Source organism: Hippopotamus amphibius, chromosome 4 (assembly GCF_030028045.1).
Source record: "Hippopotamus amphibius kiboko isolate mHipAmp2 chromosome 4, mHipAmp2.hap2, whole genome shotgun sequence".
NCBI lineage: Eukaryota > Metazoa > Chordata > Mammalia > Artiodactyla > Hippopotamidae > Hippopotamus > Hippopotamus amphibius.
The window spans coordinates 23,505,760-23,531,489 of NC_080189.1; the positions used below are offsets into that span (position 1 = coordinate 23,505,760).

The 25,730-nt window shown below is 43.2% G+C and overlaps 1 protein-coding gene across 8 annotated transcripts in view; it reads right to left on the minus strand.

The window, feature by feature from the left end:
• Positions 1–531: 531 nt before the first annotated feature.
• The window catches only part of NRF1 (nuclear respiratory factor 1), a 120,456-nt gene continuing 95,257 nt past the window's right edge, over positions 532–25,730 (minus strand). For 6 of the 8 annotated variants that reach the window (XM_057731595.1, XM_057731596.1, XM_057731599.1 and 3 more), the window contains 2 exons: positions 4,616–4,657; positions 532–2,501 (listed from right to left, as the gene is read on the minus strand). In XM_057731595.1, coding sequence (XP_057587578.1) covers positions 2,338–2,501; positions 4,616–4,657 — 206 coding nt within the window. In that variant the 3' untranslated portion in view covers positions 532–2,337. The remainder of the gene's footprint in view (positions 2,502–4,615; positions 4,658–25,730) is intronic. The other 2 variants (XM_057731600.1, XM_057731598.1) reach the window with 1 other exon arrangement.

Below are 25,730 nucleotides of genomic sequence, written 5' to 3' on the forward strand. Positions count from 1 at the left end.
TTAATGGCTTGGGGGCCCTGCTTCAAGAAGGATAATCCGCTGCAATCCTGAACAACACTCACCTGGGGAGGACGCGGATGGACGGGCACCAGCACCCACCCTGATTTTTAATGTGGAATGCAATTAACCCTTAAAACGGGAACTCCAGAGTAGAGGTTTTCAGACCATCTTTAGGATTTTTCAAACTAGATCCCCTAATCCCCCAGGACAGCATTTTATAAAACTGATTCAACGGAGCTGCTCTGATGATGGGGGACAGGCAGGAGGCCCCGGCCCCACCCTAGAACTCCCCTTACAGGGCTCCACAGCGCCAAGGAGCACAGTTCAAAGATCACTGAGCTTCAGTACAAGCACCTTTTCCTTTTATAAAGCAGAACAAGCCACTCCAAAAGAGAGTTCCTAAGAGGCTAAGTGCTCCTACAGAGATGAACAGTTCCACTTCCTGTTGCCACATTGTTAACTATTTATTGAATGAGGCAGCAATAGACAGAATGGAAAATGACACAGAATCCATGCTCTGCTACTGGGGTTTTGCTTTTCTTCTTCTTCTTGGCAATTTTTCAAACTATTAGGAAGTTATTTCACCACAATGGAACACAGGACTTTAAAGCCCCTGGACAGTTTCACAACGACGATAAAAAATAATAATAAAAAAATAACAAATTGTAGAACTAGGACTGTTTTATGTAAATTTCCCTTCCCGCCCCCCATTACATACAGAAAAAAAATACAAAGAACATTGGATAGTTTTATATAAAACAAGCAAATACAAGAATCTGAAACTTTTCTCAAAGGCTGAGCAAGACGTGAAGAATCTTTTAATGTCCCATTTAAAAAAAAAAAACACATTAAATACACTATCACACATGGGGGGCCCGTGAGGAGGGAGGAAGAGTTGTCCCTGTAGTCAAGGAGCAGAGATTTGGCCTGTCAAAAAGTCAGGTGAACTTAGCCACTGGAGACTCAGGGCTTGCAGCTGAGAAATCACAGACTTTAGTTACAGAGAACGTCCGGACCAATCAACACCTGTGAGAAAGAAAGCTGTGCGGGGCCTAGGCCCAGCACGATGCACCTGGGAAAACTGCGGGGTCCCTTCTGAAACAGGGTCTGATCCAGGAGCACAGGAAGCACCCTTGCCCTCTTCTCTCTAATGCCTCTCAGCGTGATGGCCAGCCTTCCTCGCGCCAGGTGCCCCGTCAGCCAGTCTCCTCTGTTAAGCTACAGAAAGTTACAGGAAAGGAAAAAATTGCTCCCATTGATGTACCCTGGTCTTTGTAGATTTTTCTCTCCCTCCTTCCTTTCCCCTTCCAACCCCTCCCACCCCCCCTCCCATTCTCTCCCCACCATACACACACCCAAGCACACTTAACACGCACGCACTCCTCAAATCCTTAATACTTCTGTTACCTTCAGTTCATATACATGACCAATTCAGGACTGACCTTAAAACCAAAGCGACGTGTTAATAGTCATGAGATCAAGGTTTCCTGGGGAGGGGAGGAGATGGGAGGCTGAGGAAAAACCCTCTCGTCCCTGCCTGGGAGCTTCAAGGACATTCGCTTGCCCGTGGCAAGGTCAGCACCTGGGCCAGCCCAAGGAGCGCCTCAGCTGCCAGACCACAGGGCCCCTGGACCTTGCAAGCACATTTTCTAGACCTCACCCCGTTCTGGAACATCCTTCCTCAGGTGAGTCCAGCAGGGAGGGTTCTGGGTGGCCACTGGGAGGCAGCTTTGGTGAAGGACATGGTCACCTCCGCCTGAGTCTGTCAGTAGCTCAACGCATGACCCTGGTATGAACAAAAACTGGTGGCTGTGTCTGGCCACGTACCCAACACCCACTAAACTGGGTGAATTATTTTTTCCACAGCTCACCTTGATTTCATACAGATAATTCCATGCGGGTTTCATATATATATATATATATATATATATATATATATATATACATACACACACACACATATATATATATATACTTTATATATATATGTAAATGTGTATATCCATATGTACACATATACATATATTCACACTCACACATACACACACAGAAATATAGACACATGTTTCCGCAGAAAGAAGTCCTGCCACAATTTGGCTTTTTTGGGACAGTGAAATTGACAATGCAGTATCTTGTTCCACCAATCCCAGAAAATCAAGAGTGGTGCTTTAAAAAAATGCAATTCCAAAATCCGCTGTCTTTCTTCCTTTTTAAAAAAAAGGTTAACAAAACTTTTCTTCCAAAGTCAAGAGACTTAATTCCATTTGATTGCACCTCTGCAAATGTGTAAAAAATTTTGAAGTAGACTAGAAAACGATGCCATGATATGGCTGCATGTCACTGTTCCAACGTCACCACCTCCACAGCCTGGCCGTCCATGGTGACTGCGCTGTCCGATATCCTGGTGGTCACAGGGGCCATGGCCACCTGCACTGGCCCATTGCCCTGGGCGAGGCTGGTTACCACAGTCTGGTACATGCTCACAGGGATCTGGACCAGTCCTGGGGAGACAAGGGTACACCGTTGGTGGAGATTGGGTACAGCTTCCCAGATGCTGGCTGGACAGGGCAATCAGCTCCAGCCCTCAGAGTATCACTGTCTGCAGCCTCAGGTAATTGCATACCCACTGTCCAGGCACAAATACAACCCTTTTCTCGCCCCATTTTAATTCTTTAAAACAGACTATCAGGAAAGAAAATCTGGAGAAATTGTAGAAAGATGCCTCAGAATAGGGCCTCCCCAACTTGCCAAGAGATGACCCTGCCTGCCAGCCTACCTTCAACTTTAGGAAGCATACACAGGCCCATTTGGTACGAATTCTCCTCCCAAGAAGCCCATCTTTTCTGACTGCCTTCTTCTCCAGGAAAGGCCACCATTAATTTTCTTTGATATTCTGCTACACTGACTTCTTCAACCCTAATTATGCCTATGCTCAAGTTTCTCTCAGCTTGAAAAAACTTCTCCCTCAACCCTATCTTGTATTCTGGCCATAGTCCTTCTCCTCAGAATCAGCCTATTTAAAAAAAAAAAAAGAAAAAAAAAAGCCTAGGTAACCCCCAACTACCTCCTAATATCACTGTTATTTCACAGTAGAAAGGAGGGCTTAACAGAAAGAAAGGAGGAAGCAAATAATTTCAGGAAAGGGCAGACCTTCCTCAGAAAGGAAAGTTGATAATTTTACATATTAAAAAAATTTCCAATTAAATAAGAGAATAAATGCACATATAGAATTCTTCCTCCTAAAATAAAAATTATAGTGACGGAGGAAAAAAAGATATAAACGAGGGATGTCAACATATTTTTGGAAGATGCTAAGCAAACGTAAAGTAGTTCTGACTTATCCCAGAAGGGGAAGCTGCAACTCCTGTGTCCTGGAGAACTCAGGCCACGGAGGATCAGCTATGGCAGAACAAGAGGAAGAAGCCAAAATGAGGAGTCAGGCGACAGTTTGTATTCAACTGACTGGACCAGTAGGTCCCACCAACCCCAACACCGAGACCTCTGCTGACAGGACAACTGAAGTTCATCCACTGTATTGAAAAACTGACCTGCGGAGGTTCCAGAAAAGACCTATGGTGATTATCTGGTAGGTGGGGAGTGCAGAGACAATGAAAAAAAGCTGGTTTGTGGTCCTAACACTTACCACCCCGAGGCCTACAGGTCACCCAGCTCTGCCCTGCACACCCCGACAACCAGTGTTTCAGTGTCTCACTCTTAAGGAACACAGAGGTAACAGAGACAATGTGGGGAGCAGGAGAAAACAAAGACAAATGCCCCCAAACTCCAATATCTTCAGAGAAAGATTTGTATCATAAAAGTGCACACTTTTATTAAAAAGGAATTAGAGAAAAATATTTTAAAAAGTCAAATAGATAATACATTCCAGAGAGATCAGAAGGTAAAGTCAAGGAAATTTTCTAGGGAGTAGAAAAGATTAAAACACGGAAAATAGGAGACCTTAAGAGGTCCAATCTCTGATAAAAAAGAATTCAAGAGACTAGAAAGAACAGAAGATAGGAAATTTTCAGACACACTGTAAGTAAATTCTAGAACTGAAAAACATGTGTTTCAGACTGAAAAGGCCCACTAGATGCCCAGCAGAACAGATGAAAAAAGATCCAGACGCTAAGACACAGCTTTACAAAATTTCAGAACACCAGGGATCCCAAAGGCTTCGAGAAAGAAAGAAAAAAAAAAGTCACATACAAAGAACTGCAAATCATAATATTGTTGTACTTCTTGAAACCAAGCCTGGAGGCTAGAAGATGATGGAACAAATGGCTTCAAGTGTCTGAAAGTGCTTTCAGTCTAGAATTCTCTCTCCAGCCCATGAAATGACACCCAGGTCAGTTAAGTGTGGAGGCAGAATAAACACATCTTCAGACTTGTAAGGGCTCTAACAATTGGCCCCCCGTGCACCCTTTCTTTGGAAGCTCTGAAGGATGTGCCCCACAGAAATGAGAGAGAAAACTTAAGAAGTAAGTGGCCGTGGGGTATAGGAGACAGAGAATCCACTGTAGGGAGCTCGGGGCCAAGAGGAGGACCCATGACGGGGGCTGTGCAGCACGTCTGAGAGCATAGAGGGGAAGTGGCATGAGCTTGTGGGATCGAGTACCTCGAGGGGTCTTCCAGAATTGGGTAGAACCGGTGATTACTCCTTAAAAAGTAGAAGAAAAAAAAAAAGCAAGGATTAACCATACCCACTCGTCTTGGCAGTGAACAATTTTTACGTTTATCAAATTTTATGTTTATAACAATATAAACATAGAAACTGAGTTATCAAAAATTGATAACAAATGTCTCAATTTAAGAAACAATGATATGTCTATTATTTACAGCAATAAGATACATACCAGAAAAAAGAGAATGCAGTGTTGCCCCTGGAGTACAAGCATTTTTTTAAAAAAGGCCTTTTAGTCCTTTTTGTCATTTAAAACTGTATATCACTTTGATGAAAATAAAAATTAATTTTAAAAGGGGATGCTTTACCAGAATACTTCCTAATGCAAAAAAAAATTCAAACATAAAATAAAATCTTATTTTACAATGTTATTGTATCTAATTATTTTCTAAGGGTAAGTATTGCCAGTTTAGAAATAAGTATTTGATGATGTAACCTGAAATTGGGCCTAATGTTTTGTTCTGTCCACGTTTTTGGGAATCCAGGCTCACCCTGGTGTGTGTTAACGAGAATGGAAGACATGGCCCACCATCCTCACACTTGAGATGCTGGGGCGTAAAAGGAGGAAGGAGGAGGCCAGCTCACACTCACACACGATGCTGGGAGATAACGCGGGGAGGAAGCAGGCTGAGGGGCCGTGCACTGGCTTCAGAAGGCTGTCGGGTTCAATTTCTTTCATCTAGACTTTTGCAAATGGCTCTGACATGCCTCTAATTAATTCCTCTTTCTGTTCACCCCTTCCTGCCACCTGTTATCTTTCTAGAATACGTCATTCCAACCTCAAACTTTTCAGGTCTTTGTTAAAAAGGTTTCCGAAGCCTATAATAAAGGTCAAATGTTGGGTATGGTATTCAGGACCTCTTGTGATTTGTCCAGTCTCATTTCCCTCACTCCCTGCGCTCTGGGCATCACCGAGGACTAGTCTCAGTTCCCCAACATATTGGTCACATTCCTTTCTCTGGGCCTTTGCTCAAGTTGTTCACTACCTGGAATTCCCTTGCTGCCCACTCCTTCCCCTTTAAAACCCTCCTCTTGGAAGCCTATCCCAGCCTAGTCAATGCTGATAGCAGTCTCCTTGGGGTTCTCAGTAAGCACTAGACAGTAGGGTATAATCTGGCTTGGCCCAGTTAACGAATGTAGATAAGCCTTCCCACTAGACTGAGGGCTCCTTCAAGGCCAGGCCTGGCTCCGGTTCATGCTCTATTCCCCATAGTATGAGATACAAGGTGTGCCAAACACTGGCATCAACACAGCCTCAAGGGCAGCAGGCCAAGGGATTCTATTGTTGGCCTCAACCAACGTGCAGCTGGGCTCTAGTCCCCAGTGTCTAGTCTCCAGGCATGGGCCTGAGCGTATGTGAAGACCAAACAACCCCCTTCTGCTACCCCAGTGTATCTTGATCATCTTCACTTTCATCCTCTCTTCTGGTCAAAACAGGCAAAGTTAATGAAGTAACCCAAAATACCCTGTGGCAAAACCAGGATGCCTCCAAAGAATCCACATGTTAGCAAAGAGCAACCAAAACCAGCAAAGATCAGTCTCTCATTTCACTGGTGTTGCTTCTGGGCTTGATTCAGTTCCAAAAGCTCCAAGCTTGGGGAACAAGTTACATACTTTGCAAACACAGTGAATACTGTGAGTGTGGGAAGCTTCTTCCGGACTGAGCAACTGTCCTGGGTTAGCGATGGGGTAGAGAGAAACGAAGACTTGTCAAATTTCTTCCCCGGTTTATGATGTGTTTGGGTCACCTATGATGCAGGCCCATGGCCAACACTGTTGTTAAAACACTTTTTAGTATCATGGAAGATTTGCCCCAAAATAAAATGGAGGAAGGTTCAAATGCAAAAATACAAGTTGGCTGACACTGCTATAACCAGAATGATCTTTTGAACACAAACTGATCTTGTTGCCCTCTTTTACAATTCTTCAGTGGTTTCCAGTGGCCCATGGGATATAAATTCAAATCCTCTGCAGAAATTTCAGCCCTTCAAATCAGCCCCTGTTGTTCATTTCAGCCTGGTGATCCATGAATCCCCAGCCACCGTACCCTCCAGGCAGGGGAACTATTTGATGGAGGCTGTCTCCACACACGCCTCCACAGTGCGCACACACTGTAACCCCTGCCTGGAATGACTGTCCTCGGCTTGTTCCTTGAATGGGCTCCTATTCTTCCTTCACAGTCAGCTCTAGTCTCTCCTCCTCTCTCTTAGCCCCCCAAAGCCCACTGCACTCTGCACTGGCCTCCGGGCAGGCAATGGTCACATTCTTTATCACTGTTTGCATGTCTTATTGCCAAGGAGACTACAATTCTTAAGGGAGAGATGGAGTCTCCATATTTAAGTCCCTAGCAATCAGCAGGTGCTCAATAGCTGTTTTCTGCACTCATGAATGAAACTTGCCTTCTGAGATTTCAGCTAGGGACTCAATGATTGAAGTGGGTGAGTCTTCAGGTGATTAGGCTGTGTCAGAATGGGCGCTCTCAGTCCAGAAAAAGCAACAGGAAAACAACTACATTCAGAGTTCATCCAAATAAAACCATTTTTAAAGGTTTCATCTTCTGTACTTCACCTCACAGTCAGGGAAGGAGTAAATTTGGCCTCTACAACTGGGTGATAAAATGACTCCCACACAAAGCTGTCTCGAGAGTAAATAACTGGTGACAGTGACTACATATTTAAAAAGCTTCTTGGAGGGAGACATTCCATACACAGGGTAATTTCATAACCTCGAATGCCTTGAAATCCCAGGTCCATTATTTTCTACGTGCAGTTTCAGTCTACCTCTACCTTAAATAAGTGCATTACCATCCCATTGTGGGGATTTTAGAATCTCTCTCTCTCTCTCACAAACACACACAGCCATTCTGACATGGGATTAGATTAAACCGTCTCAGTGTCTCTGACCCAGCAGCCTTTATGTCCGCGGCCAGGGAAAGGGGGAGGGGGCTAGAGGCTTGGAAACCCAGTGCGCGCTAAATCGGCCGGCTGCCCTTGGAAGAGAGACGATTAAATGCTGAGATACAGTAATCAGGCCAGGACTGTCCCTGCATCTGCTCAGCCTGCCCCTGATTAGCCCTAATCTAGAAGGCGTATGGTAATCTAAGCTCGTATTCTGGGTCATTTTGATTGATTAGGCAATAGGAAGCCCTTCCCATTCTACTTTAAGGACCTGAAGTTCTATTTGTTTTTCAGAGAGACCCTGCACAATCCTAGCAATAAGACTCTCCTGGCATATTGTATAGCACTTTTCAAAGCCCTCTTGCACCCACTGCACATCACCAGATTTCTGCTAAGATTCTGGAGCAGCAGGCAGGGCAGGTATTCTTCCCTTTCACAAATAATAGGCAAGCTCATTTGGCAGACCATGGACTTCTCATAAAGGCACATACTTATAAAATCCTGAAGATTTTAGTACCCCAATCTCTAGTACCTGTGTCTTTCAAAGCTATAAAAAATCTTAGAGTTCTTCAGTTTAGAAAATCTAATTCCCCTTTTCTTTACATTCAGAAGTAAACAGATGAAAACTTTACTTAAAACAAAACATGGACTGAGAAAGACTGAGTGACTTTTTTTTCCCCTCAAGATGACCGAGTCTGTGGTAAAGCGAGGCATCTGGGAGCTTTTGCACGCACCAGCAAGCCCTCACCATCGAACACTACAGCCAGCAGGAACCCAGAAGGAAGAGGAGTATCACCTTTGGGCTCACTGCTGTGTCTCCTCTCAGGCTTCTTGGTAAGGTTTCCAGAATTGGCCAAAATGGAAAAAGAGGCCAAAAGAGACTCAGGAACTTCAGGTCCCAGCCCAAGGATTTCCTTGTCAAACAGCAGTCAGCCCCCAACCCTGGAGGAACTGCGCTGGCTCCAGGACCACATTTCCCTGTAAAAGAAAATGAGACCTGACCCTGCCCTATTTTTCTACCAGCTGAGTATTATTCTTGAGCCCAAATGGTCAAACACACTCCTCCCACTCTTCTCCTACCTCAGTAAAGTGGTAATTACAACCTTCCAGTTGCTCAGGCCAAAAACTTGGAAGTCAAGCCATCTCCGACTTCTCATGCAATTCATCAGCAAATCCTGTCAACTCTCCCTTCAAGTATAAAGCCAGAATTCAACCATGTCGACTGCCGCCACCCTGGACACACTCCTATCCTGCCTGCCTGGACTACACTTTAGCTTCCCCTGTGATCACCCTGCTTCAGTCCTGGCTCCACTGCACTCTATTCTCCCCCAAGCAGAAGCCAGAGGGATCTTCTAAAACTTCCACACGAGGTGATGGACATGAGGACACGTTCTGAAAATTCAGACATTTGCTTGGCTTTGTTTTCTGCAAAACAGGAGGTCATGAGGTTCTGCAGCGGTCTGTCTCTGATGGTGTCACCAGGGAGGCTTTGTGGTAGACCATGGGCGCCAATGAGAGTAAATTAAAGGTTAGGTTCACTGTCTTGCACACTCTGGATTTATCATTCATGAGCTGATCTACTCTATTCCTGATCTCTCCTGAGGTAATGAGTTTTATCACTCACCTACCGAGTAATGGATCTCTTTCTCTCTCACACACACACTCACACACACACATACGTGTACAGCTGGAATTTATTTACTTAGGGGAATTAATTCATTTATCCTAAGACTAACTTCTTCCAGTATTCTGAGATTTCATGAATAAATCTATACATCACAGCTAAATCTTCTTGAAAGATTGTTTGGCAATGGCCACCCCGTCTCCCCTCCACCTTTTCGGTGACTCTCTACTAAGGGAAAAATGAAGTTCAAATAGCTACTAGAAGAGGGAGTAAAGCAGCCTTTCCCATCACTACTCTACACTATCCCTTCACCACAACCGTATCTGTTCGCTCAGTATACCCGAACCACCGCATGCATTTACTCAGGCAGATCCCTCTGGCCTAGAGTTACCCCTGCCAACCTAGGTCCTGTTCTTTTAACAATTTCCCTGTCTTTCAGGGGTTCCCCCAGACAGAACAGCCCACCAGGTTCTCTCCTTCAGGGAATTTTACTGCCTCACCATTCGTTTGGCACCAGATCTGTGCTAACCTGTTTCCAAATAATTAGTTTTTCTCTATACAAATCTGCTTCCTTAGATTGTTGGCAGGACTGTCTTTGAATACTGAGCAACATGAACATAGGAGATGTTAATAATGGAATATGACAACTGATCATGTTCTTCATGATTTTCAGAAACTTGATTACATTCCCATTAGTCTTGGCCTCTACAGCCCGAAGAGCCTTAAAGCCTTTTACTCTGCTCCAGAATGAGTAGAGTTTTCTCCACAACATTCTTAAGGTAGCACAGCCAAATGCTGTATGGTAGTTCAGTGCATTTTATGTGAGGGTAAAATAGGGGTTTCATTTCCGTTAAAGGCTTCCCCGTCAGAAAGACTTACATACGACTCCTGGCTCCTCCACTTACTGGCTCGTGAGCCCCACTTCCCTCATATGTAAAGTGGTAATTACTAACTTCACAGGGTTGTCAAGAACTGGATGTGTTGACGTTAAAGTCTGGCACAGTGCCTGGCACATAGTAGGTGTACAATAAATGTCAGCTGCTTTCAAAGATGACTTTGAATAAGAGGTTTGATGAAGTCTGGCTAGGGTCACAGATGTTAGACTAAAGCTCTCAGGAAGCAGAAAGGAAAGCAGAGAGCACAGATCTCCTTTCAGCAGCGATTTGCTCCTGCCAGGAAGCACATCATTTGCCAAAGGCCTTCAAAGATGTAAAGATTAGAGATAAAAGCCATGAAATCAGGGCAGATGGACTGGCGGGTAGCTTCCTTTCTGAATGCAGCTATGGTCAGAACAGGCACTGGAACTGCACCATGACATGTACGAAATAGCTGCTGATTCAGTGCATCAGTAAATAAACAACTTAGGCTAAACCACTAATCAATATTAAGAATGTTAAATATATGATCAGGGAAAGTATGATATGATGTCATCATGCTGATAAACTTCTAAACCTAAAAACTAATACAGGCTGGAGCCCAGTAGAGCACAGAGTTGCAGGCCTAGTCAGGGTCACCCAGAACCACCGACTGCCCTCCCCCTACCCCACCCCACGATGAGATAGAGCAGGACAGACGGCCTGAAGAAGAATGGGCCTTTCATTTGCCCTCACAATCTGGGAAACCTTTGGGAATTGTTGTTTGCTGTAACTGAATCTTTCAGCCCAAAGGCCTTCCAAGTTGGTCATGGAAGTATCTTTAGTTGGGAGGAAAATATTGATGGTTGTTAGAGAAAAATAGCTAAATAAATAAATTATCAAATAAACACAACAGTTGGTGGAAGAGCAATAATTCTTAAAGCCCAAAGGAAAAATTCACAATGTAATAAATGCCTTCTTTGGTTTATGGACATGAAAGCAAACTGTATGTATCAATATTAGGAAAATGCTGGCTTAAATGGGGAACCAGAAGACTGCGACAGGAAAGGACAGGAATAAATAAGAAATGAAACCATGTATTGTATTACCTAAGTCACTTCTGCAGTTTTTTAAAAGAGCCAAAAAGGGTATCTATAGGTGTTTTTAGGGATGACAGGCAGGAGGAACATCCTTTAAAAAATCTTATCTTCAGGCCTGGAAAGAAGTTGACTTCAGTGCCTGACATCTAAGGAAAGCCACTATTATGAAGAAAAACAGGCATGGTGTGTCCTGGTATAGAAATGGGAGAACGTGAAGGGAAATCAGGTAAAGAAGCTAGTGCAGTAGGCAGGCGGCAGGCAGATAAAGAGGCTGAGAATAACAAACACGGACCAGGTGGAAAGAGGACAGATGAGGGCAAGCAAAGGAAGGTCATGAAAAGAATGCTGATATCAAATGGAAAGGAGACCCACGTAACCCTCATAATAGTGAGACAAGTGGGAAAGAAAAGAAGTTATTTCTCTCTCAGCAGTTCTGTTTCTGTTATATTAGCTGCTTCTGGGACATTTAATCTTCCTTTTCCGTGTTTTTTAAGTCCGTGGCTTTTGAGGGCATTTGAGGGATTTATGGATTAAAATATGTATTACATCTGGCAAGTACTGAATATTCTCATGAAGCCAATAGCAGCCTCACAGGTACCCTGGTGTAACAGGCACTACTCATCATCCAAGGTTTTCTCCCCTCTTGCTAGACAATCTCAAGCCTCTCTTGGAAAAATCACTTTCTGGAATAACTTTCACAGCAGTGACTCCGTCTGGGTAGGACAGTGTCACTGTGTCCTTAGCCTTGATTTTGCCGACCACCAAGAAAATCCTCTTGCCTGCCTGCATCCCATAAGCCAAATGTTAAAAGTGAATTCATTTTTACTTTATTAGTGAATGTATTTCAAAACATATTTTGGAGATATAATTTCATGATTCCGTCTTGAAATTACTGAAGTGCCCAGGAATATTAACGAAATCAGAGTTTTGTGCTTCAGAGTGCAGAATCACCATGGTTTACATCCTGGAGACTGAACTCCCAATGTGAGACTGAAAAAGCTGACCCCAAGGCCTGCTGTCTGACCAAGAGGGCTTTAAACTGAAAATGGCAGGAGAGAAAAGTGTTCAACGAAAGCCTGCGGGACATGCTTATGCTGAGGAGGACATCTGAGCAGAGATGTATAGCTCTGACCACCCAGAGATGTATAGCTCTAGGCAGGAGCTATCTCATAAATTTCCAGAGATCACTGGGAAGCAGGGCAGGGAGAACACCCAAAGTCTCCAAAGTCTACGCAGTGGACTGGGTGTGAGTAATATGTGAAGAGCTGATGTTTTTAACCAGGAAATAGAGCCCTCATGACAGAAACCTCAGGAGAAAGCTACCAAGCTGTTTAAGAGTTTGCAACAGTTAGGTGTAGAAATGAATACAAGGGCCAATCAGTAGCTACCCAGAGTTAAGAATGGAGATTTATTTATTTTTGTTATTATTTTGAAATTTTTTGTTATGGAAAATTTCAAATTAGGCACAAAAGGAGAGAGACTAGGGTAAGGTTCCCCCCACCCCACCATGTGCCCACCATCCAGGCCTTGCCTCCTCTATCTTAACAGGGATAGACGGAGGCAGAAAGCTTCCAAAGATGTTCTCCTGACTTTTCAACCCCTCACTTAGCTCAATCTGCAGAGCACCATTTAGAAAGCAAGCAAACAAACATCACTAGAACTTTCTAAGAGCACACAAAGGGCAGAATTAAATTTGCTTTAGGCAGTAAGACACCTGGAGATAGCAGATTGGAAAGTGGAAATAAACAGTTATGGGGTTTGACAATCACAAAGGAAGAAATCTATCTTATAAACTTCATTCTACTCGATTATTTACCCTGCCTCTCCTGTCTGGACTGTATTCAGCATCATCAAACTGTTAATGGGGACAAGTCCTTTATAAAAGAGTTCCAGCTAAGCAAGGCGGAAGGAATGATAGCACTAGAGAAATCCCTGTTTTGAAACTCTTAATGAAATAATGGATCTATACAAAACCATCACTGGTTACTAAAACCATTAGGTGATCAGGTGATAAGAATTGTAGAACAGAGGAATCCCACCACCCAAGCAAGATGCAGTGCCTGGAAGGGTGGCCTCTTAGTTACCCTTCCCTCCAGCTGCTTCCTTCTTTCCGCAGAGATGAACCCCCTGTGGCATTCTGTCAGCATCCACTTGCAATGCGCAATCTGCCACACAGAGAGACTAGGGCAAGGCCTGACAATAACACAGAACTTTTAAAAAACACTGGGCAAGAAGGGCTGCCAGAAAGTGCTGTGGAGGGACAGTTGTAGAAAGACTGCTTCCCATGCACACCCTGGTGCCTGGGGTACAAAGATGTCTCTGACATCTACCTGTGGGTTTACAAATCCTCTGGGAAACATGCCAGCACACTGAGTGTCAGTGATGCACACGTGTATAAAAGTAGACCTTATAGTCAGCTCTTAGTTGAGCCAAAGGGAAGATAGGTCATTTCCTCCACACCACCCCGCTAAACTGGAATTTATGATGTACTTTTCCTGTAGCAGACTTACTTTCTAATTATGTCTTCTTTAAGCTAATAGAAAAACTAATTTGTATTCCTTAAGTACACAGCAGCTGGCTGGGGATGGAGGAGATGGTCCAGGCTTACCATGGCTTGCTTATAGAAACTATCCAAGGATTTAAAATGTGTCATGAGTAATCTGCATGACAGATAATCTGTGTGTGGCAACTAAGAGTCGACTATATTTACATTTATAAAACCAACAGGCCATTTCTGTCTCATAGGGCTGCTTTGAGGATAAATAACATTTATATGATTTAAGATCTTGAGAAAAGAGATACTGTCTAAATATGAGATAATATTATTATTTCATATACGTTTTTCCCCAGGAGTCAAAGCAACCGTGTAGTAGCTGCTAGGGGCAGACAAATGGAAGAAACAAGCTTAAAAGTCCCACCCTTGCTCCCTGGAGGAGCTGAAAATGGAAGATGCCACCAGCTCAGTGTTCGACCCCCAGTAGTGTGGTCCACGCCCCACGCCGTGCACAAAATGAACAAGCCATGTGCACGCACTTAGCCCCTGAGTGTTCACATGCCCTCTTGTCAACGAGAAGCTCTGTTTCATGAGAAAAGAACTCTCCAGTCAAACAGTAGGGCTGTGAACACTTAAGGAAGGGAAGGCCAGAGAGCACGTTAGCTGTAAGTAGACATTCCTAAAATTAAAGTCCCTTCTCATGGTTACAATCCGTTATTATCAGTACTATTGTTTTGTGAGGAGTGAGCAGGAGGTGGGGAAAGGACATGAGATTCTTGGAGGAAAAATAATTTTAAGGTGAAAAGACAAAGATCATTGTCAAATAACATGGCTAGAAGAAGTTATTCCAAAAACACCCAGGCAAATTTTCTTTTCCCCTTCCAGCAAGGCTGAAATAGAAAGTCCAAGGCTCATTTAAGCAGTCAAGACATTTCAGGAGATTCAGACCAATCTCTACAACAGTCCTGTCCACGAGAACTCCCTGTGAAGAAGATGGGCACGTTGTATTTGTGCAATGGCAGTAAGGTGGCTATAGAGCACTTGAAACGTGGCTAAGGTAACTGAGGAACTCAGTCTTTAATTTTATTTGATTGTAATTAATTTCAGTTTAAAGAGCCGGGGCACAGCTCTAAAACCTTCCCGGAGCTTCCAGCGAGCCAATTCCACACCATAAGCATGCTTCAGTCACACACACTGTAGAACATGATAAGTGTTGCTTCTGTTTAGATGGAAACTCAATCTGAAATTGAATGCTCTGCATTCACCTAAAATATATTTCCCTGGCATTTCTCTCATTTATATCACAGATTTTCTCCTTTGCTGCCTTACCCCCATCAACTTATTTTAACAAACCCTACCTCCTAGGCCCCTAGGTGAGAAACTTTATCAGCATTTGAGAGCACTAAACATTATAGCACTATACATTATAGTGCTACAAGCAGTACAGAGAGGCTGGTCTGGGCAGTCAGAGAATTGCTGGACGCCTCTTTAGTGAGCCAATCTGATAGCAGTCTCTTTGTAGTCTTGCTCAGAGCAGTGTCTCAGTTTCCATATTTAGACCCCTTCAATGATTCTCAGATCCATTTGCTAGCTTTACTACAGAAAAGATGTTTTTATCAATTCTACTTTCGAAAATCCCATTTAGGCTCTGAAAATCTCTAAATTGGGGCCTTTCTAATAATGAAGATTTGGTATAATTATAATGTCACAGGCAATTGTGCTGACAAAGCAAAACCAATATGTCTCCTTGCTGGGCCTTTGCTCTCAGTCTGACCAACAGGAGGAGAAAAGAGGCTTTGTCAGGAGCAGATGTGCAGTGGGAGGCCCCAGGAAAGCAGATCTGCTGAATGAAGCAGGTGCCACTTAGACATTCACTTTACTGACTCCAACCACAACCTCCCTTTCATTTGATATCCTGCTCTTGGCAGGAGGATGGGGAAAGAGCATCACACAAAAAGGAAGCATGTTTATCCTGTTCAGATTACTGCTCTGCTAGGCTGCTGCTGTTGGGTTCTGCACATTTGCTCTTTATTAAGCAAATGGTAGAGCTGGGAAGTGAATCCCTGTATTTACACAGGTAATCTGAGAGCTAGAGGGCCCCAAACCATACTGGCTGTGATGTGCAAGCTATTAGAGTTAATGACAGTGTGCCGACATTCCTTCAAAATCCTAATGGAAGCATAAATAAAAAGAGGAAAGTCCCCTTTACCCAAGAACCTTAAAAACTTTACTCTGTAAGAATTTTTCCTGTTATGATATTCTGGTTCTTGTGTGAACAGTGACTAATCCCTTTTGTATGTGCTTAATTAAAACTGCTTTTTCATCCACATATTGAATAGAAATGACTGCAATTAAACTTGTCCAATTATGGCTCTGGATTTGGTATGCGAAAAAAAAAAAAAAATCCCTTTACAGAATATTACCTGCAATGACAGGCACCAAGATTCTGTCTTGGTTACAAGGAGCTGGAATCATCTAAGACCAGAATCTGTCTTTCGAATACAAAGACTCAGAAAGATCTGGGGACCTAAAGGGAAGGAGAATGAGATAACGAAACATGTAACTTGGCCTTGAGGACATGGGGGATGGACAAGGTACCATGGTCAGTGGTGTCTATCTGCCTGATGGCAGGCACCTTCTTGGGAATCTCTGCTCTGAAGCCCTGACCTGAGTCCTCTGCCCAGAATATCCCTGGCTTGTAAAGTTTCCCCAAGCTGAGAATACCTGACACAGTCAAACCAACCTGGCTTCCCATGTGTGCTAATTCCCTCTGGGGCCCTGAGGAGCCAACTCTGGAGACATTCAGCTTTTAACATGGAAAAGCATCTAAAAGCAGCTGAAGGACACAGCCATGGCTCAGATGAGTACTAAGAGTAGAGACCAATGTATAGTGGTCATTTCACTGTAAAGGCCCTCTTTTTCTCTGCAGGGCCTAGATTAGCAATTCCTGGTATAAAATGATGAATGCCTGAGGCCACCCTGGTTTATGATGGTGTAGGGGAGATGACATATCCCCTCTGGACTTGCAGACTCTGTAAGGAGAAAGATGAATCTAAACACCACAATAACACCTTTTTTTTTTTTTTTTTTGGCCGCACCATGTGGCTTGTGGGATTTTAGTTCCCCTACCAGGGACTGAATTCGAGCCTTAGGCAGTGAGTGCAGAGTCCTAACCACTGGACAACCAGGGAATTCCCCAAAATGACACTTTCAAGAGGCAGTCCTGCTCCTTCTGAAGATACCCACAGCTCAGCATCTTTGCAGGAGACAAAGGCACCAAAGAACCCCAACAACTAGAAAGCCCTCCAGCTGTGTGGGCAATGTCTGATGAGTGACAGAAAAGGCTTGGTAATTCCAGAGAACTGAATCTCGGTTTTGCCTGCCCCAGCATGCCTTAGGGACACAATATGTGTCTATCAGTAACATAGGCTTTCTGAAGCAAGGAATCTCAGTGTGAGATTCACTACCTGCTTTCTCCAAAAAAGAAAAGGGCTTACTGTACCAGATCCTAAGAATGTGTCCCAGAGATGCTATGAGTGATCCCTCTGAAGATTAATTCCCTTTCCATTCAATGTGAGTGTTTAATAATGGTAATAGTAGTAGGGGCAGGAGTAGTAGTTAATAGTTACTGTGTGCTCACAATGCCCCTAAAATTAGTGCCATCAATACATCTCCCTGGGGAGCGGAGACTGGGGAGTCAGAAAAACTGCCACTTCCCTCTGAGAGCTATCCTGTAAGGCATTCTGGACTTCAGGAGGTCATAACGAAGGGAGTAGGAAAGGAGGACGAGCGTCTATGCTGTGACAGGGCTGGGGGAGTAACATACATGGGGCAGAGAACTGCAACACCCTTTGGGTTCTAGAATCAAGAGCCCCAGCACACATCTCCATGTTCCCGTTTCTCAGAAGCAGCCGTGTTTCATTATGAAATCTGGAATTCATCCAGTGGTAATGGCTTCTTTCAGCCTGTGACCCCCCCAGGCTCTGGATATTTAATCCTTTTTCGAGTCACAATAAATCCATTAGAGCACCTGACCTGAAGATGGCCATAGCTGAGAAGAGAAATTTGCACTTGTAGAGCAGCCAAGTGGAAATGGGCAAGTGGCCTAGGTCATGAATAAAGCGAGGAGGAAGTGGGTCTAGGTGTCGCCACTGCCTCCTGTCTCAGGTTTTCCTGCTCAGGACTCTGCAGTGCACAAAAATAGGCCAGTTCTTCGTGCAACCTTCTGCCCAGCTGTTTACTGGCTGTGGATTACTGTAGTCACGTGGCAGGTTTTTTTTAGCAAAGCCTTGCTGTCTCTGTGCTGAGAAGGTCACTGGGAAGGGAGGCTCATGATGTATTTCTGTTGCCTTCCCCTGTGCAGAGGGGGCACAACTTGCCAGAAGACCACAGTATTTTTGCCGTAGTCTTTAGATCAGCGCTATCCAACAGAGCTTTCAGCAGTGCTGGAAGTGTTCTGTATCTGTGTGGTCCATTAGTAGCCACTGGCGACATGTGGCTATTTAAATTTAAATGTGAATAAATTAAAATTAAATAAAAAATCCAGCACCTCAGGCCACATGTGGCTACTGAGCACTTGAACTGTGGCTAAGGTGACTGAATAACTGAATTTTAAATTTTATTTAATTTTAATTAACTTGTATTTAAATTCAAATAGCCACATATTAGCTAGCAGCTACCATATGGGATACACCTTTATTTTATTTTTAAAATTTTTTGGCTGTGCCACGTGGCTTGCGGAATCTTAGTTAGTCGACCAGGGCCTTAGTCAGTCGAACCTGGGCCCCAGCAGTGAAAGCGCTGAGTTCTAACCACTGGACTGCCAGGGAATTCCAGGAACACACCTTTAGATCTTGGGTTTTGATGTCATTTACTTATTTGCTTCTGTTAAGATTCATCATGACACTGACTTCTAAAGTGAGCAAAATATGGCTAGACCATTCCTCAAAATAAGCCTGCAAAACAGTGAGCCACACCGAGCAACAGTTTAATCAGATAAATAGTAAAGATGATTTTCATTTGTTTTGTACCTTCTTTACTTTCTTGGTTGGGTGAATTGGCAAGATGGGGTGAAGGGAGAAAAAGGGAGCCCACAGAGGCAGCAGAAAGAGTCCTGGAGATCTGGGTTTGGTTTCCAGCTTCACCATTTAGTAGCTGAGTGACCCTGGGCAAGTCCTAGCTTTAGCTGCCTCTACAAAATAGGGCTACAAGCTCTGTTCTGCCCACCTTACTGGGTGAAGGCAGAACAGAACAGAGTGCTTCCTTGGTCGACTATGAGGTGGTGGCAGTGGTGGTAGTAGCAGTAGGAGTACTGGTTTAAGAAAAAAGAAAGAAAGAAAGAATGTAGAAAGAAAAGAAAAAGATGAAAGCCCTAAATAATAATGCTTAACACATACAGTCAAAAGGCAAATAAAGAACAAAACCGAAACAGTTATTTTCCCGGTATGACATCTACCAACGTTTCGCAGAATGAACACTATTTATCTTAGGAGAAAAGTTAGCTGACTTAAATGGGGAAAACCCTGTCTGCAAACAAAGTGTGTTTCCCAGAGTGGCCCACACAGGACAGACACTTTGAAGCATGCTGTTCCCAGCGCTGCCCTGGCTGTGGCAGTTCCCCAGTGCGGCGCCAGCTTCCCAGGCAGCTCCAGTTGCAAGGCCCTGTTCACATACTCAGCCCTCACCCTTCTTCCTCCTAAGCCAGAGCTCAGAGTTCTCCTTATCGTATTTGTTCCATGAAGTAACCTTTTCAGGTCTCTGAGTATGTCCCCCACCTCCATTTAAAAAAGGCATGATTCTGAAGGGGAAACAGATGAATCTTCATGTGCTTTTTCTTACAGAACAGGCAAGGCCTTAGGCTTGGTCTGACTGACACCATCCTAGGATCTTAGCTTCCCTTCAGGTCTCCCTGTCAGTGGCAAAGAGGGCCATGTACTTTATAGGAGGGTGGCCTGAAAACCCAGAGCTCCACAGGCACTGCTCTCTGGGGACGGTCAGGACGGGGGGCTTGCAGCCTGGGACTCTCAGCTCACACTAAACACTGGTGCTCAGGAGCTGCCTGCTTCCAGTCCCAGAGGCACTGAACTTCCCGTCTCTGCATTAAAGGTACAGTATCAAAGAACACAACAGTTCTTTTATAGCTATTATCATGCTTTACAGTGACTGAATATACACATTTACAGTAAAACTTTTACTTACCTTATTTAAACTTTAATTAAAATACTGAGGCAAAAAGTGATTTCGTGTGCACTAAGATAGCATGTTAGCGTCTTTTGGAGGGAGCAACACTGACATATTTCCTAAATTAATTTAACATCTCCGCTGACTCTTTTGGGAACAAGTCTTTATACAAATGTGCCCAGAGAATGAGGAAAAGGGAGAATGAGAGAGATATTTTATAGTTTATCAAGATGAGAACTGGCATTTTATCTCTTATTTTTAAAGAAGAGCTGGAACAGAAAGGACATGCTGTAAGTAATAACGGATGATGGTGGTGGTGATAATAAGGAAAAAGAGAAAAAAGTCACCCTTCATGATGGAAGTTGAAATGCTGCTGGAAGAGAACAGCAGCCCTGGCCCAAGGAGAGTGATATAACCAAATGCAGGAGCCATTAAACAAAGTCACCTTCAATTTCCTTCACTCAAGGTTGTAGAAAAGACTCTGATCTATTCCCATTTTTACAGTATTCACCTCTGGAGCATAAATTCTTCAACTGCATAAGGTAAGCATTTGGAGCTGCCCTAAAGACAGGAAAGCAGGGTCTAGAACAGTACTATGCGCTCTGTAAAACAACATATTTGGGGGAACACTGGAGAAGAAACTGATACTGACAGCTAATACTGATTTCAGGGTTATGATGCACCTGTGTGCCAAGCACTGTGCTAAGCACTTCACAGGAATCATTCTGTTTAATGCTCACAACTTATGGGCATGGAACGATCGTCACCCTAACTTTACAGCTAAGGCTTAGAGAGGTTCATGTGCTTGCCCAAGAACACAGAGCTTGGTAGTGGTGCAGCTTTTAGAGTACCCATCTAGGCCTGCAGGTCCTCCCAGCTCCCTGGCCCCTCTTTGTACTCTCAGTGCCATACCAGATACCCACAAAGCTAAATGGCCCTAGCCACACTTTCTACGGCAGAGGTTGGGGAAATGGGAGATCTCTGATCTATTTGCGCATCTGATCAAAGTATGGACCCCAGAAAAATACAAAACTTTTGTGCAGAATTTCTCAGGGTCCACAGACCCAGGTTAAGGATGGCCTAAGGTTCGTATAAGACACATAAAGTAGGTTTCCACAGAAAATTAAAACACACACATGTTGCCCCCCTCCGGGTCCAGCTGGGCTTACCTCTTTATAATAAGTACAGGACAGACCTTTTGGCCACCGTGTCTCACTTGGGAGGCCTTGCAGAATAGGAATTTGTGTTCCAATCTCTCATGCAAGGACCCCGACCAAAAGTCCTGCTCCCTTATCTGAACTCCATGTTTCTGTCCTCATCCATCTACCCTTTCATCCCCCTTGCTAAAAAAGCCATTAAAAAAAAAAAAATAGGTACTCCAGTGAGCATGGTTGAGATTACATTCAACTAGGAATACATATATATATTTTAAAGTTTTTAAAAAGGTCAAAGGAAAACAGGGAGGTGAAAAGGTGATGACATGGTCAATGTGAAAGGAAGATAAAGCATCTTTTCTGAAAGAATTTGAAAACTGATTTAATTTAATCTGGCAGTTGGAATGCATAGTAAAATGTACATTTGTTTACAGTGCAGCAAGACTGAGTGGGGTCTGGGTTGCAGTTAGTTTTCTCTCTACCAATGTTAAGGGGGAACCTCAGCAGCAGGACTGTTGCCAGGGTCAGGTCAGAACAAAGAGGGACGGACAGCGCTAAAGAGAAATGAGAAGGGCTACTCTTTCTGTGAGTATAATGTGAATGCCTTGTAACCAGCTTCAATTTTTAAACAGACCAGACCTCTAGACCACGTCTCTTCATCCAGGGCATGAGGAAGGCAGCTGGCCCCCGGTCTCAACCAGGACAGCCCAGGTAGTGGATGGCCGCAGGTGTCGGACAATACAGAAAGACATACTTTACGAACGCTTTGAGGAATGAAATCAAGGGCTGGAGGCAGAGCCAAGGGGAAGGCTGCAGTGAGCAGCAGAGGAAGCAAATTAGCCAGTCAACTTGCTCCAGGCAGAAATGTACACTCATTCCCAGAGCCCTTTCCCACATTCCCCAACCCTAACACCTCAGTCTCCACTTCCCTGGAGACAGGTGGAGAGGCGGAAAGAACCCTGGCATAAACTGAAGGGCAGAAGGAGGGCTTGGGCAGAGGATTCTAGAAGGTGAGAAAATAACTCTTCAGCTGCGTTTACTGTCTTCTGACCATCACTTACTTCTCCCTAAACAATGTCCCCTTGTTCTAAACAGCACCCACCCGGGAATTCCCTGGAGGTCCAGTGGTTAGGACTCAGCGCTTTCACTGCTGGGCCCGGGTTCGATCCCTGGTTAGGAAGCAAAGATCCCACAAGCTGTGTGGTGTGGCCAAAAATAAAAATTAAAAATTAAATAAAATAAATAAACAGTACCAGCCCATCCCTCTTGTATTCACTAAGGGCAAAGTAACCAGCTCACTGAAAATACTTAAATCTGACAGCCAGCTGCTGAGTGGTTCTGTGAATTCTGGAACCAGAGAAACACACAGACCTATGGGCTTCTCCACGCTAGCAAAGGAAAGCCTGTGTGTGCTGTGCATGTGCGGGTAGTGGGTGGGGCTGCTGAGCAGGCATCAGAAACCACCAGAGGATCTCCACAGCCATCAGGAACTGCTGGGGCAGATGGGCACTGTGGCTAAACTAGACAAAGGCAAGTGGCCTTCAGCAGAGATGGGGAGAAAGGCCCTGACATTTCCAAGCTTATGTGTTCAACATCGGGAGACAATCATCCCTCTGTACCTGTGGAGTCCAGGCAGAAATGGCTCCCATCAAAGGGAGGCAGCACAGCAGAGTGGTTTGGAAACAAATTGCCTGAATTCAAATTTCACTTCTGCTACTCTCCGTGTGAACCTGGTCACGTTACTAAAACTTTCTGTGTCTCAGCTTCTCCATATGTTAAATGGGGATAATAGTGTTTACCTCATAGATTTCTTCTGTGCTTTACATAAGTTAACACATGTTAAAAACTTAGCAGAGTGTTTGTATAAGCAAGCATTATAGAAATGTTTGTTAAATAAATAAAATTAATGGGACAATGGGATTGAGAGCAGAATGCTAGGTCCACAGCAGAAAAGAAAGCTATGTCCTATCTTGGAGTACACAATAAATGGGGAGTACCCTCACCATCATCTTTAGTACAAAAAATGAAACTGACGTTGGGAAAAAAAAGAGAAATTAAAATTTCAAAGTGCAAGAACTGAGCCGTCATAGGATGTTGCATAAACAGAAAGGATGGCCACAATTTCTTAGTCCAGAAAGATACATCTGGTTTGGTCTTGAGAGAACGAGCACCACTGCAGCAAGGACAATGTCTTCTCCAGCAACAATTAGTGTCCCACTATTCAATTCACTGGGGCAGTATTCAGAGCACTTGCTTCCTACTCCTGGTCCATCTCTGTCATGATGAACACTCCCCATGTCCCCTGCCCCAAGGAAAACTGGGGCAGAAGGAGAAGAGAAAAATTAGTCAATTTTAAAACTTCTTACCAGTTCTGCTAACAGCCTTGGTAGGATTTTTTTTTTTTTAAGACTAAAATGAGGCTTAATTTTTCCAGATGAACTTTAAAATTATTGTAAAGTTCACTCCACAAAAAACTCTTTGGAATTTTGATTGAATTTTTTTCCAATTTGGAGATAGGCTTTTCACTAATTGCTAAGAATAACATCACAATAATAAAATATGACAGTACAAAGAACAGAACAAACAGATGAATAGAAGCAGAAGAGCCCCACACTAGACCCGACACAGTCTATTTAAGAATTCTGATTAATAAAGATGACATTTCAAATCAGTTTAAAATGAGGGATTTCTACCTTCTTATAGGATAAATGGTGTTGGAATAATTATGTAGGGGAAAAAAATCAATTCAGATTCCTACCTAACGCCATATACCAAAATAAATTCCAGATATTTTGTAGTATTTAAAATAAAAATCGAGTCCATAGAAGAACTGGCATATAGATATTGATCTGATTTGGGGCCTATGTAAACATAAAGGTAAAAGAGAAATAATTAGGGAAATAAAAGTGAAAGTAACAGAAGTGAAATAAAAATAAACTGGGAAAGCTTGTAACAGACAATAAAGGGATTACATCTTTCTCTTTCTCTTATTGATCTGGAAAAACTCTTCACAGATTAGAGACTTCAGCAGAAAAGTGGGTGAAGAACACAGACAAATACTGAAATACACATGTGTAGATAAAAACAGGAAGAAAAAAAGGTAAAAATATCTATCATGAATATTAAAAAATGCAAATTAAAGTATAGTACAACTTACTACCTACCAAATAGGCACATACACACAAAAAGTAAATTATGCTAATATCCACTGTTGGTGAGGGGTAACAAAGCAGGTTCTAAATAGTTCTGTTCTGAGCAAAGAGTCAAAGGAGTGGGCAAGATTCTGTACCAAGATAAACAGTATTATATTTGTTGTAAAAAAATTAATAGCCTAAATTATCAACAATAGGAGATCGGTTATTATGATGGATAATATGATGATATGTTAGCAAGTATTAAAGTGATCTTTTCAAGAAATATTTAACCACATGAAAATGGTTAAGATATTTCAAAACAAGTTATGAAACAGTATAACACAATCCTAATTAGGTTAAAAAATTTTATGAACGGGGAAAAAAGGCCATATTTTAATAACTCAACAAAAACGAAAACAAACCCTCAAAATATTAACATTCTATGTAGTGGCATCGTAGATTATTTTTATAATCAGGACCAAAACAACCCAAACCAAAACAAATGCTATGCTCCCCTTTTTTCTTGTGGTGTTATTAGAAAAAGTGTCAGTCATTTTAGAAAATGTTGATCCTTTCTTAGCAGCTCTGGTAAGAAGCTTGATGGACAATAACTGAAGCAGATGATCCTATTACTTTTATTGATTAACTATGAACTTCAATTATTCGTTTTGTTTTCCATCCATCTAGCTTTTTGCATTATTTTTTGTTGAAACAGGAAGGAAGATAAAAGATCTGTAGATCTGGTTCCCTGAGAACTGCTAACAATGGGTGGCAAGGCTGAGTTGAGAGGTGAATATCACGCACAGCGTTCTTCAACCCATGAGCCCGCCTTCATTGGTCCTGGAGTCTACAGGGTATGGCAGAGTAAAAGGAAACCAATGGGTGATTTAAAATTGTACAACCTCTTAAGGTATTTTGGGGGTGGAAAGCAGGGGATAACTGTGTTGAAAAGAAAAAAAAGAAGAAAGAAAGAAAAGAGGTAAAGGAAGGAACTCAACCAGAGGCCTTTCCCAGACTCAGGCATTTTGAAGAGAAAGGCACCTGTGAGGATCTTCAAATTGAACCAAACCATGAAACACCATCATAAGAGACCAAAGACTCATTTACTACTATTAAAAAAGGGAGAACATAAACGAAATAGAGTGATGCTAGTGCTTGAGTAGTCCCTTCAGTGTTGGGGTGGGATAGGATCCAGAAAAAAGGAGAAATCTTCAGATACAAGGTCTCTGTCAGGTCTGCCTTGGTAGCTTGGAGTTTAAACTTCTGCCATGCAGGTGTCATTATCTTTAACTTGAAAACCACGGACCTACATTGCCCCAGCCATCTCACATTGGTTACTGTACTCTATCAAGCGCCACACGCAATGGTCCTCCATCCCCTCTAGTTCCATCCCAGAAGATGCTGAAACTCCTGCTTCAGGCCTGAACAGGCGAGTATCCACACTCTTCTTAGAAGAGTCATCTACTAGTAGGATTTTTATTTAATCCATGCTCTGGAATCTGGGATATATTTTTTCCCCAGTAGTGTCTGTTACCAAATAGCACCATGTTCTGCTATCATCTGGTTCTTCCTGATAATAAAATCTTCCTGATAATAAATTTGATCTACTGGC